At 37.4% G+C, this 13,505-nt stretch overlaps 1 protein-coding gene across 16 annotated transcripts in view; it reads right to left on the bottom strand.

The window, feature by feature from the left end:
- Window positions 1-13,505, bottom strand: part of Celf2 (CUGBP Elav-like family member 2) — an 859,338-nt gene that overhangs the window by 128,398 nt on the left and 717,435 nt on the right. For all 16 annotated transcript variants that reach the window (XM_031359771.1, XM_031359773.1, XM_031359767.1 and 13 more), the window contains one exon: window positions 7,204-7,286. In XM_031359771.1, coding sequence (XP_031215631.1) covers window positions 7,204-7,286 — 83 coding nt within the window. The remainder of the gene's footprint in view (window positions 1-7,203; window positions 7,287-13,505) is intronic.

Consider the following 13,505-nt stretch of genomic DNA (forward strand, 5'->3'; position numbering starts at 1 on the left):
GTTTGAGGAGTATTGGAATTAGGTCTTCTTTGAAGGTTTGATAAAACTCTGCATTAAACCCATCTGGTCCAGGGCTTTTTTTGATTGGGAGACTATTAATGACTGTTTGTATTTCTGGATTAACAGCATCCACCACCATGCCTTGCAAAACATTGGAAAATGAAATTTCCAAGTGTCTTAACTGGTTCGGTATAGTAGCTCATTATATAATTTCAATCATGGATGTCAAAGCAAAAGTAGTCATAAGATAATTAGAAGTAGATGATTTTAAAATATAAACCATTTTGGTACGGTTTATATATTCTTATGGTAACAAATTAAAATACATTTCAACCCATCTGGTCCTGGGCTTTTTTTGGTTGGGAGACAACTAATAACAATTTCCATTTCATTAGCAGATATGGGACTGTTTAGATCGTTGATCTGATCTTGATTTAACTTTGGTACCTGGTATCTGTGTAGAAAATTGTCCATTTCATCCAGGTTTTCCAGTTTTGTTGAGTATAGGCTTTTGTAGTAGATCTCATGATTTTCTGGATTTCCTCAGTGTCTGTTGTTATGTCTCCCTTTTCATTTCTGATCTTGTTAATTAGGATACTGTCTCTGTGCCCTCTAGTTAGTCGGGCTAAGGGTTTATCTATTTTGTTGATTTTCTCAACGAACCAGCTCCTGGTTTGGTTGATTCTTTGTATAGTTCTTTTTGTTTCTATTTGGTTGATTTTAGCCCTGAGTTTGATTATTTCCTGCCTTTGACTCCTCTTGGGTGAATATGTTAGCTTGTATTTCTAAACATTATATCATAATAATAGCAACAACCAGGGCATGGCTCTTTCTAGGAAGTCCTATGAAGACAAATATTTTAATTCTAGTTAAACATTGCAAGTGTAAAACTACAGAAGGCAAATAAACAGCTCTGGTTTATATATTCCATAGAAAGTATAGTTTCTATGCTGGGTGGTTGCCTACAAGAGTTCATGCCTACAGAAGCTATGAAGTAGAAACAATGACTACTTGTAAGGTCAGATTCCAGATTCTAGGAATTTCACAGGTGACATGCCACTTAGTGTCTGAGTTTTCTGTTAAGGTGAAAGGCGGGGATCATTGGTATTTAGTAGCAGCTCTTAAATATTCTCTTACAATATATGGTGCATCAGCCAAGACTTTCACTGAACTGTTAAGAACTGTTATTGTACCAAGGAGCTGAGACAATGATGAGGCCTAAGACAGGTGACTACAATGAAGCAATTAAGAATAAGTTGGCTGGCAAAATAAGAGAGTAGGACTTCCCATTTTATATTCCTGCATCTACTTGACTCATCTCTTTATAGCTGTATAACATTGTACATGAATATACAGATTTGTGTATGCAAAATAAGCCAGATCACCATTCACAATATACATATATATGTATGTATATCTATGCACTAACATACATTTATATGTATTTTATATTAGGACTTTATAATACTTGACTACTTTGGAAATACTAGAATAAATAAGATTAGCCTATTATTCGTAAATTAAATTTCTTATAGCTACTTCTTGAAATTTTACGTAGTATAAACACATTGCAATCATTTTCTTCTTATTCAGTAATGAAGGGCAATCGTAATTCTGTATTCCCTAGTATCCAGAATATTACCTTGAAGACAATAAAAATGTACTACTTGTTGAATGAATGAATGCTTATTTTATATTATACATGGCACAGAATTTTGGAGATGCAAATCTACTTATACAGATGTTTTGGCTATTCTTTTCATAAATTTAAATAAAGGATACCTGAGAAGAAATTTACTTAAGTTGGTCTAGTTAGACATTAATTCAAATAATGTGATTTATTTAAGGGGGGGTTGTAATTCCATGATACAAAACTAAAAAAGTTGGGAAATTTCATGACAGAAATAATGATGATGAGAAAGGTAAAATTATATCCATGGCTCTTAAAACAAAGGCATTATGAAATACATATGAATAATTAGCAGAAATGCTTCAAGGAAAATGAGTGACTCAAAATACGTTACTATGGGTAAACTGAATTTGGTCCCAGGGAGATTCCAGTTTTTCTACAGAAAATACTAAACCCTATCATTCCACTGTTTTAGACATTGAAATTCTTTAGACATGAAAATAATTCTATAGATAGCTTAGTCAAATTCCACTTGGGAGATGGTACCTACCCACATGGGTAAATTACTCCTCCAGGACAGTCAGGAAGGGACCACCCACATTGTATGAGTAGACATACCTGTTGCATGAGGCCATTTTATTTTCAGCCTCTTCCTACTGTATCAGGACCATTTGTTTTTATAACTCAAATCTATATGTAGTCCTTGTTCACACCGCATATGGTACTATAAAACACCTTTCAGCATGTATTTACCAAAATGGAATACTACAAACAAATGTTCTCTTAGGCAGTATCTCCTTAATATAAACTGCATTTAATAAAACTGGTAGTGATTCTAAAAAGGAAAGGATAAGGCATATTCACAAAAAATGTCTGAAAGAAATTTGCAATTAATATTTTAGAGGACACTTACATTTCAGATTCCTCTTTGCTGTTAAAGGTTTAAGAGCTTTCTTAAAGTTGTATTCTCACATATTACAACCTTAATTAAATTAGGTTATAAAGAAAATACTCTACTGATAGAACTGTAGATTTCAATCTGAAAGCCTTGCTGACAAAGACAGAGTGTTAAGAACTTGAGAAAAGTGGCTCATGGCACAGTGCTATCACTTGTATGAGGATATTTCACTCTAATGTCTGATCACTTAAAAGATCTTACGAGTTTTTCTGAACCTCAGACTTCTTAATTTTTGTTTTTAATTGAACTGAATAAACTAGGTAAGTGAAAACAAAGGTATGTAACCCAGCTGCCATCCTGAGAACCCCTCTCAAATACACAATGGCGGATGTTGACACTCCTCTGATGATGTCATTTGTGCTAGCTGTAGCTGTCTGGAAGGATAGTGGGCACATACCTGTAACCCAGGCTCTGGGGAGGGTAAGGCACATTTGAGACCAGCTTGGTTTTGCACTAATTTTTGCCTCAACAAGGAAAGAAAGGATACTATATTTTTGGTTTATATTTATTTCTGAGGTTGTAATTTAATTACAGTGTTTCTCCCTTTCCTTTCCTCCCTCCAAAGCCTCCTGTATACCCCTCCCAGCTTTCCTTGGGACATTATCTTTTTTTTTTTAAACATGACTTATATATTGTGTGTGGTACTGGGGACTGAACCAAAGCTTTGTAAATATGAGGCTAGAACTCTGCTTTGGGATATATTATATTATCCTGAAAGGAGGCATTCTTTAAATCTAGTGTGTCACATCTTTGGATCAGAGGCAACCAGAGTATTTTTAAGAACATAAATGGCATAGGAATACAAAAGTCTATGAAATACTGGTGCTGGAAATGCAATGGCCCATTAGATGACCTAGCCTGTGCACATAGGGCTACAATATTTTCCTTCAGACCATATGAACATACTTCTGACTAGTGACCTCAAGTATATGTGTGTGTGTGTGTGTGTGTGTGTGTGTGTGTGTAACTTCCATAGTTTTTCAGAAGTAGAAAACTACTAATGCATAGATCGAGTGTGTATTAACTGTCTACTGTCCTCCAGCTAGACAAAGAGGTCTCATCAGGATTGATCCTGGTTATTTCTATGTAGTACATGGGACACAGCAGTTGCTCAGTAACTACTTGTGGTCTGTTAACCTCATGAAATATTAGCAATGAACAAACACTATGACTGATCCACAGCTTAAGCAATAAGCAACCCCTTCTAGAAAAGAGTTCAAAAATAAAAAGACTCAGACTCTGATTCCTTCCCCCAGCATGGAGCTCTGTCTTTGTGTCTACTACTCTCTGTCTAGGGATTTGTGTTGAACATGGAGATACAAGATCTGGGGGCTTTCTCAGTTACACATTTCTCAGAACAGGCTGAAGATATACACATGGGTTACCAAAAAGTTTCCCAATCCTTCACCTCAGTCACATCCTACTTAAGAGCATACACATCACATGCCTTGACAACAGTGGTTCCTATTGGTTTCTCTTCCTTCTTACTATTCAAGTCCTTTGTTTCTTACCAGATGTGAAAACAGTACACAAGAATAAAAGGGAACCCTGAGTGTTAATCAAGTTCCACTGTACAATAAAAATTCCTTAGGATACAAAACATGAACTGTACAAGAAAGAAAAAGTGTACCTCTTGATCTTGCTATAAGTGGAAAGTTTTAGACACTTTAGGAAAAAGGCAGCAAGTCATGGACTTTCTCCACATGCCGAAGTCACAAGCAGAGAAGACTCGGTGGCAGCTGATCATGTGCCTTTCTTTGTTCTCTCTACTTTTATTCATAAAGAAACTGAAGGCATATGGCAAAGTACATCATTAATTTCTTATTAATTTTATAATATGAAGGCAACCAGTTAAATAGTAGTGCTACAACTTTAAATTACTGAACTCACTGGGTATTTAATGAGAGATTTAGCACAGCAGGGTTTCTGCTAAATTAAGTCGTGCCTTCACATCACAGTGGGAAAACAGGTGTATATTGGTTTAGAATTATGGAAATGTTGACTAATTCTAAGACTTGTAATCAAACAGCAAGGTACCCTGTAATAATTTTTCTTCAAGAATATGCATTAATCTTTTATGTCTGGTCCTGTTTCTTCCTGTCTACCAAAGGCTTACAACAGAAAGGCACTGGCTTTCAAGTCCTCCCTGCAGCTGTTAAGGTTGGCATTTGTAAGACAAAGCTACACATAAATGTAAGATGTGAGTGAAAGCAAATGTAGCAAACGGATGTACTGTGGAGACCTTTGAATCTTACTAATCATATCTGACTTGTCAAAGTTTTGCTTAACCTGCTTCAAGCAACTGAACCTATGAAGCTGAGATGGGAAAAAAAGAAAAATATTCCACCAATTGTTCCAACTCCCAGTTTATTTGTTTTGAAATTTAAAAAATATCTTTTTTATGGATGTTTGTTTACCATGTGCCTGGTTCTCACAAAGGAGGCCAGAATACAGCATCAGACCCCCTGGGAAAGTCACCTTGGTGCTGGGAATTGAACCTGAGTCCTTTGGGGAAAACAGCTAGTGTTCTTAACTGCTGAATGATTTCTCCTGTCCCTCCCACAACTCCCAAATTATTGCCCTTAATTAGAGTCTCTATTCCTGAATTTTACACTCAGAATTTTAGGAGAAAAGAACATGCAATATGTGAAAAACATACAGAAGGACATTTTGTCTCTAAGAAGCAGAGTTAGGATGTCCCCTCCCTCCAAGAACAGATGTCAGTACTTCTCATTCATATTCCCCAGGTCTCTAGTAAATTATACTTATCAAATATTACTGCCATGGAAATGGGAAAAATGCCACCAGTCTTATATTTTCTGTTCTGTGTCAAACAAAGTCATAAACTGGGCAATAAAATATTGACCTGTGGTCAGCTGGCCTTATCACCAAATTCTGGGTTTCTGAAAATCATCTTTGCACAGGAAGACAACAAAGTGAGAACTGAGCTTCTACTCAAGGGATGTGATCCAATGAACCAAATTACATGGCATCTAACTGCAGTACACCACGGAGAGTAAAGACCAGTATATTATGTGGCATCTAAATAATTTTTAATGCATCAGGAAGGGATTGTGTGTGGTAATTATTGTAAACCATTCATATTTATAAGCAGGAAAACAAAAGTAGTCTGAATTAGAGTCTGGACACAAAAAAGTTATTTTTCTTCTATTTTGTTCCAAGGCAATACACATTTGGCTATAGCTTTCTAAGATATTGGAAAACTTTCCTCAAGAATGAAGTTTAATTACTATTGCCTTTTAAGTCAATGATGAAGGATTTAGCAAAAGTAATCATATTAAGAGAGTGACTTTGGATGTCCTGGGGAGAAGCCCTACAGAAGGGTCACTCTGTCACTACACACTTGCTTTTACCCTTTCATCTGCTCAGAGGAGAAAGAGAAAAAGCAAAGTGGAATGGCTGAATACTTGTGCTCATTAATTTATTACTCTTGGTGATTAAGGAGTTAATATTTTGGCTGAGTATGATGACACTTGCCTGAAATATCAGCATTCATCCACAAGTTAAAGGTCAGCAAGCAGTTAGAGACAGCAAGACATTGTCTCAGAAGTCTATCTACCTCAAAAGGAGCTTATATTTTGAAGATCTTTTGCTAACTTTCTACCACAAACATTATAAGTTTTCTATGGGCCTCAGTTGAATTACACAAATTCTATCTTTTGGGGAAGCCAGAGGCTAAAGTACTTATATGTGCCATATATGTAACTGATGCACACTGTTTGTGTATGTGTCCAGTTCAGCAAGTAACCACACACTGAAATGATACCCTGCAAAATCAGGAGCGTTTTAACCTTATTTTCTTCTTACCAAGACATTTGTATAACACCACAGTACCATGAGTATTTACCACAGGTCCTTGATTATAACTAACACACATCATTATGCTATTAAATTAACTCACCACTGACATTTAGAAAAATTTGTAGTACCATGCAAAATATATATACCAAAAATCTGATAAAGCCTGATGAAATTGTTGCATGCAACTTAAGTTCATTTCTGAGGCGCTGTACTAAGAATCAGCATTGCTGGGAGGGAAAGGAGAACCAGCACTGCAAGCTTCCTGTGCTCTGTTCTGCAACAACATGAAGGAAGGCACATGTCTGGCATTAAAACACTGGCTTTGTTAACTACCATTGACTGTTTAGAAGTCATTAGGAGCTTTAACATTATGTCTATACAGAGTTCATTTTGTCCTTTAAATGAAAATCTAAAGACGAAAATTGAAAAAGGGGATCCTGGGGAGTAAAAGCTTTCCCTTTTCCATTTTCCTTACTTGTATGTGGGGTTTCCCCCACCTTTACAATCTCAACCCACCGGATACTCTCTGGCAGCTGCTGTACCCAGCAGGGTCACTCTGATTTTCTAACCAGGGGATATGCTATTTGAGCGTTCTTCCCATCAGTGTTAATGCCAGCCCTTCTTTGTGGGCTGGCCAGCTAGTCTGGCTACTGCAGGGAACAGAGGGGCCAGCATGTACTCCTTAAAAGACCAAAGCCATTTTTGGCACTAAGAACCCATAACTAGAACCTTTAGATGAAAGGACCATTTTCAAGCAATAAAGTGATTTTGGTACAAAAGTAAACCTACTCACCCCAGGTAAAGTTTTAATATTGTGCAGTGCATTCTGGGCCTCAAGTGCAGCTTTTCTTGTATAAAATGTTACGAAACAACAACCTACAGAGAGAAATGAAAAGGTTTTAGAAATTTCTTTGAAGGCTTTCCTTAGATATAATGGAGACTGTGCCGAACAAACAGCATACTTAAAAGGATGCACAATCACGATAACGAAGCACACGAGAGCAGGGAGGGCAGCACCTCATACACTGACACAGTGCCTTTCATCAGAAATCACATTTATTAGCTTTACCTGCACTGGAGATCAATTCATTCCTTCTGTGCTAACTACCTGGGATACAACTATTTAGAAATGAAGGTAGGCAGTAGGAGACAGAGGGAAGGAGCTACTGGGACTAGGACCATAGCAACTTCAATAAAGAGAAGTACTTAATCAGAATAACATTTTCATAAATGATATTACATATAATTTTCTTAGTGTAGCTCTAGAATGTTACACTTATAAAACAGCTTAAAAGTTTCGGAACTAGATAGACAGGAAGACTCTTAAGATAGCGCCTTCTTCTCTCATCTCTACCACAGAGTGCAGAAAGCCAAGTTCTGTGCACTCAGTCCTTGTTTGTTAAAAACCATTAGCTAATTTTAAACATTTTAAGATTAACTTGAGTCAGTCATGTCAGTGCAAGCCCTTAATCCTAGCACTCCGGGGCAAAGGCAGATCTCTTAGTTCTAGGCTAGACTGGTCTACAAAGCCAGTTTCAGAATAGCCTCAGCTATATAGAGAAACCTTGTCTTGAAAACCAAAACCAAAACCAAAACCCCTTAGCAATATGAATGAATATATACCCAGATAGATGTAAGTGAAATCTGGCTCATGCAGTAAATAATGGCTGTGGAACATCTCTGTATTGTTAATTTCTAAGAGCTGATAGAAACCAGTCCAAAATCCCTCCAGTGCAATTCAGCAGATATTTCTTTGAAACCAGACTTCTCTACCATTCTGTGATCATTACTTCAGTGACCTGAAGGCTTGCCTTTCTCTTTCATCAACTTATAAAGATACTAGTTAACATTAATATAAAATTTCTCAGCATAATTAGCATGGGAAGAAGTAATATACAAACACTTTACAAATTGCCAGGTAAGGTTACATAGTGACACCCTGTCTCAAAACAAAACAAAATAAAACAAAACATCCCAAATAAATGAACAAACCACCCCCAAACCTTTACAAATTTAATTAATTAATTAATTAATCATATGCTCAGATCACAGCACAACGGGCAACTTGCAGGAATTAAGGGTCTTCTACATAATCCCGGAGATCCAATAAACTCAGGCTGTCAGGTTTGGCTGATGCATCTTACCCAGTGAGTCATCTTGTTCCAACTTTACAGATTTAAAGAAAAAAGATTCTATCTTTGATCTGTGCTGTCTAGTAAGTTACAACCCAGAAGTGAACTTTTAGCCTTGATTCCATAGCCATATCCCCTTGTAGCTCTCTCTGAGACAGTGAATTAAGTTCTCGGTACTGAGGTGTAATGGCATTCTATTATTTTATAATTTCAGTCCCAACTGGTACCTGGCTATTCCATGGTCCCTATCATCTATGCTATGCTGAACTAAATTATGGAAAGTGAAACTTCCTACCACTCCTAAAAGGCTATAAAGGTCAGAGTTTTTCTTTGTTCTGGGATTGGTCTGAAATTTCTCAAGGCCTCTGATCTGCAGATTAAGCCTGGTCTCTGATGAGGATCCTCTAGCCTCTCCCCACTCCCCCTCTCATGGTCTCTTTCTGTCTCTTTCTCTCACTATCTCTCTCATTCTCACTTTCAAAGAAGTTCCTCTTCAGACTCTAGTGGAAAGTCTCTCCTCCCTTTTCCTTCCCTCTAAAGTCCTCTCATGGTTGGATATAGCCATATTGTATGTTGCTGCCTAATGATGGCCCTGGTGGCTTTACATTATAATAAACCTCATTGAAGGCCTTTGTGAACTAACTGCAAGCTGGCCAAGGCTACACAGTGAGACTGTCTCAAACAACAACAAACAACAAGGGAAGAACCCCAACAAAAACAAAACAGGGTTAAAAATAAATTTAGGCCCAAGAATATACAGATTAGTCTAGAGAAGAGAGAAAAGACAGGGAATTAAAAATTAAGAACTAAGCAGAAGCAGCATCAAACACAGAAACTGAGAATCAAGTCTCCTTCCACACTGAGCCCAGCTGAAGAGTCCTGACCCAGCAACACAGTCATCTCAAGATTAAAGAAGCTGTCAACATCACTGCCACTCCCTCCTCACTGAGAAGCACTGAGGCCCATGCACTGCACTGGCAACCTTGAGGAAGGAGGCATGTGACTATTCTAGCCACTTCAGTCTGAATTTGGCTGATGCTTCCATCATGAACCAGTGTCTTTTGGTGAACAGAAGGTAGGTGAAGTGTGTTTTCCCTTTTTAAAATGTTTCTCAGAAAAGGAAAGTTTGAACTCAGCATTTGAGCAGTCATGGGAAACTAGGTGCAGAAGAGAAAGGAATGAAGAAAGTAGGTGGCTGATGTGCAGAAGACAAAATCAAACCCACCTAGATCTCCTGATCTTTTTAAGGTTGCCTAGGGTCCACCCACGCTACCTGAGCAATCACTATGGTGAAATCTGGGACAGATAACTACTTATCCTTTCAAAATATACGTGGCACACCAACTCTGTTACTGTACATCCATCTAGAGAGATTCTTTAAGATTATACTAAGTTAAGCTGTGGCTTTACTCCAACACCAGAGAAGAATATCCTGAAGACCTGGGTAAAACACTTTTGTTATTTGCTCATTTGCTGAACCCAGTGGCTCAGCTTCATCTTAGCAAGCAGGTTTGGAGCTTTTTTATGTAAATTAAAAAGCCATCCTGCTTGCAACAGTTTCTTACCATAGTTCATTAATGGTCTAGACTACATCCCTGTCCTAATCACAGCCCCGGCAGGGAAGACTGTCACAATGAACAAATCTTAGTAATGTGGGAGAGGTGTCATGGGACGGCCAGTAAAACTAGAATTATTAGCCTGTATTTTCTTTTCTTTCACAGTCTGGTTCCTGGATTACTGAGGAGAAAATACATTTCTCTCTCTGCGTCACTGTGCCTTTGTAGTTACCTCCATTTTGATGAAGGAAAACTATTCAAACAAGTCTTTTGAAAATATACAACTTTTTTTCATTTACTTTGCTAAAAAGCGACTTTTCATTTTCTACAAATGAAAATGACTGTCTTACAATTGCAGAGCAAATATAGACATCTGTATTTAAAGAGTTACCACTGATGCAGCATTTAGTGGGATAAAGCTTTAGTCTCTCCCAGTGGGACTATGATTTGCATATTTCCAGAATTAGTATGTATTTATAGATTGTTTTTGAGTAGTCTTTTAGTTTACCATAGATTTTTCTACCTATCTATCTCTTAATTATTAACTTAAAATCTTAGATTAATTTATTGATTGAGAATATCTCTAAAAGGGAAGAAAACATATCATCTTCTCTGATTTTTTAAAATATAATTATGGCAAAAGGCAAGGAGCAGCTATGGATTTCAGATAACCCATGATGGCTCAAGCAAGCATAAAACTGTCTTTCTTGCTGTCCCTAACCATAAGTACAGCTGTTAAGGGAACCACCTGCTCTTAGATTTCCCCACGCCAGCTGTAACTCAGGTCTGAAATGTACTGAATTCATTTCCAGGTCAGATGTAGCACCATATGGCTCAGCCATCAGATTCAGGGACAAGCCTCTCTCCTTATGCATGTTCTGCTTCAATATCAGTTTTTCAAGGTGGGTGGTTAAACACCTACAATACCCAGATGGTATCCATGGTCAGTGGTTACAATATATATCAGAGAGGTTAGTTGTCTTGTGGCAGTGTTCAATATTGAAGCTCCTCATTCACTGACACCAAGAAAAGCTTTACTCCCCTTCAGAGAAGAGCACTAAGCATCCCAGGGACTCTGAGGATAACCAAAATGAATACAGTTTGACTCATGTGCTTCAAAAAGTTCCAACCTGTTTATTTCTGCCTTATGCTGCTTTCCTTTTATGCTTCATATTTTTCTATTTTGCTCATGTGACACTGTTTAATGAGCACATACACTTTATAATTTGTCTCATATATATCTACTCATTTAGGAGTTTCTGCCAGTGACAGCATCTCAGTCTGGACTTTTGGCAAAGTTCAGATGTAGAAAAGACAAACACAATGCCCTGATTACCTTATAGCATTTCTTTTGCAATAACAACAATTAATGAAGTTCATCAAAGTCAGAACAGAAAAAAAAATCTAGTCATCCTTCATATGTCCATTATCAACAACTCCCTGCTGTCACCAGGGCTTTTGACATTCACAGAAACTGGCCCAATGGGAAAAATTTAGAGGTAATCCCAGAGCCAAATATTGTACTCTATGTTTTGTGTTTTTTTACAGACCACTAACAACTCACTAAGAATTAATTACGCTGTTAAACTTTTAAAACTCTAACAATCTATCAGAGAATGTAGAAATGGAACATAGTAACAAGCATGGAAGAGATATGGGGGTGCACACTGTATGCAGGCATTCTGTGTGCAGCTTCAAGAAGAAAATATCTCAGGGTGTCCGGAGATAGCCAGGCAATACTGAAGGACATTGAGAACCATGGTAAAGCACTTATTCCAACGTCACACCTGTCATTCCATCTACCTTCTCACAGCACTGTTCGGGGCACTTGGAGCCTTTACTGCCCATGGTCCAAGAAATGGGCAAGTCTAGCAATATAGTTGTATATGATTGGTTGGTAAAGCACTCTGTAATAAGTATTGTAACTATGAGATGTGACTATACCATCATGTGTCAGAAAGCTGAGAGTGGAAATTCCCAGACAAGCCCAGAACCACGTAGTCTAAATAGGGGAGTCAGTGTCTATTATATTTTCAGTAACAGTTTCTGCTGTCATAAAGAGTTCCCTTGGGCATTTTTCCATCTTAATTGCTGAATAATTTGTGACATGGTTAATTTTTTTCTGTTTCCAAAGATAAAGACCTTAACAGACAGGCAAAAGGAACATGCAGATGCATACAAACAGGCACACACTTACACACATGCACACATACATTTTCTCTCTGTCTTAAAAAAAAGTATAAAGAAAACACTCAATTTTACTGAAAGACTTTAATTTTAAAGTATCAAGCACATTTATCCAGAAAGAAACCATCTGGGTTATTGCAAATCTTTTCAAAGCACAGATGTTTCTCTAGGAAATTTGTACTTGGAAATTTTTGGTAATAATATCCACAGGTAATAATATCTACTTGTGTAGAGATAACAGTTTACATCCTGGCTTGCCCTGGTTCAGGTAGCAGTTATATTCTTCAGTGCGAAAGGGAGCATCAACATAGCTCAAGAGCATGACACTAACAGATCAGATTTTAAAATTAATTCTGCCCTTAAAGAAAGTGACAAGAAATGTATTAAGAAAAGCCCATGGCACTGAAGAGATCACCACTCTGAGCTGAAGCTCTTTATGCTAGAAGAATCAGGTCTCTAAGCCCTTGACTCTAAAATATGGAGAATACGGTAAACATTTTTTTTTTTTTAAATTTAGTGTCTGTATTTAACGAATCCAAGTACAAAGTCAGGAGGTTAATGACTTGGATTTTTTTTTTTTTTTTAATTCCTGAAATAGTAACTTCTTAGGGGCAAGAAGACATCTCAGGTCACATGCTGATAACATCCATGTCATTGGCTGGATCCAGTCCCATGTGCTGTCAGTACCAAGCAGACAGCCTCAGAATTCCTCTTGCAGGCCCCAGCCTGATCCAAAGACAAACCCTCTTTTAGAGTGCTCTTTAAATGGAAAAAGTGGCTTATTTGGAATGTCCATTTTTCAAATGAATACTTTAATATAGAAAACTGTGCTATCTTTTAAAAACTATAGATAACCATGCAACCTGAGAAGCAAGAAGAGAAGGTGAAAAATAATTGTTTTGTATTTAAAGTAGTTTTCAAAACTAATATTTCAGATCTGAAGCTTATTGTCTTGTGTACTAGTTAAGAATCTACCATCAATAAACTCAGGAGGCTTATCCACGTCTCTAAGTTTATTCAACATCATAACCATTAGGAAATCTAATTTGTTTTCTAAACCAAAGCAAATGCAGATTTAAAAACAGCTACAGAATGACCATTTAGGGGCTGGTGAGATGGCTCAGCGGGTAAGAGCACCGACTGCTCTTCCAAAGGTCCTGAGTTCAAATCCCAGCAACCACATGGTGGCTCACAACCACCTGTAATGAGATCTGACGACC

The sequence above is a fragment of the Mastomys coucha genome, unplaced genomic scaffold (genome assembly GCF_008632895.1).
Source record: "Mastomys coucha isolate ucsf_1 unplaced genomic scaffold, UCSF_Mcou_1 pScaffold7, whole genome shotgun sequence".
Classification (NCBI taxonomy): domain Eukaryota; kingdom Metazoa; phylum Chordata; class Mammalia; order Rodentia; family Muridae; genus Mastomys; species Mastomys coucha.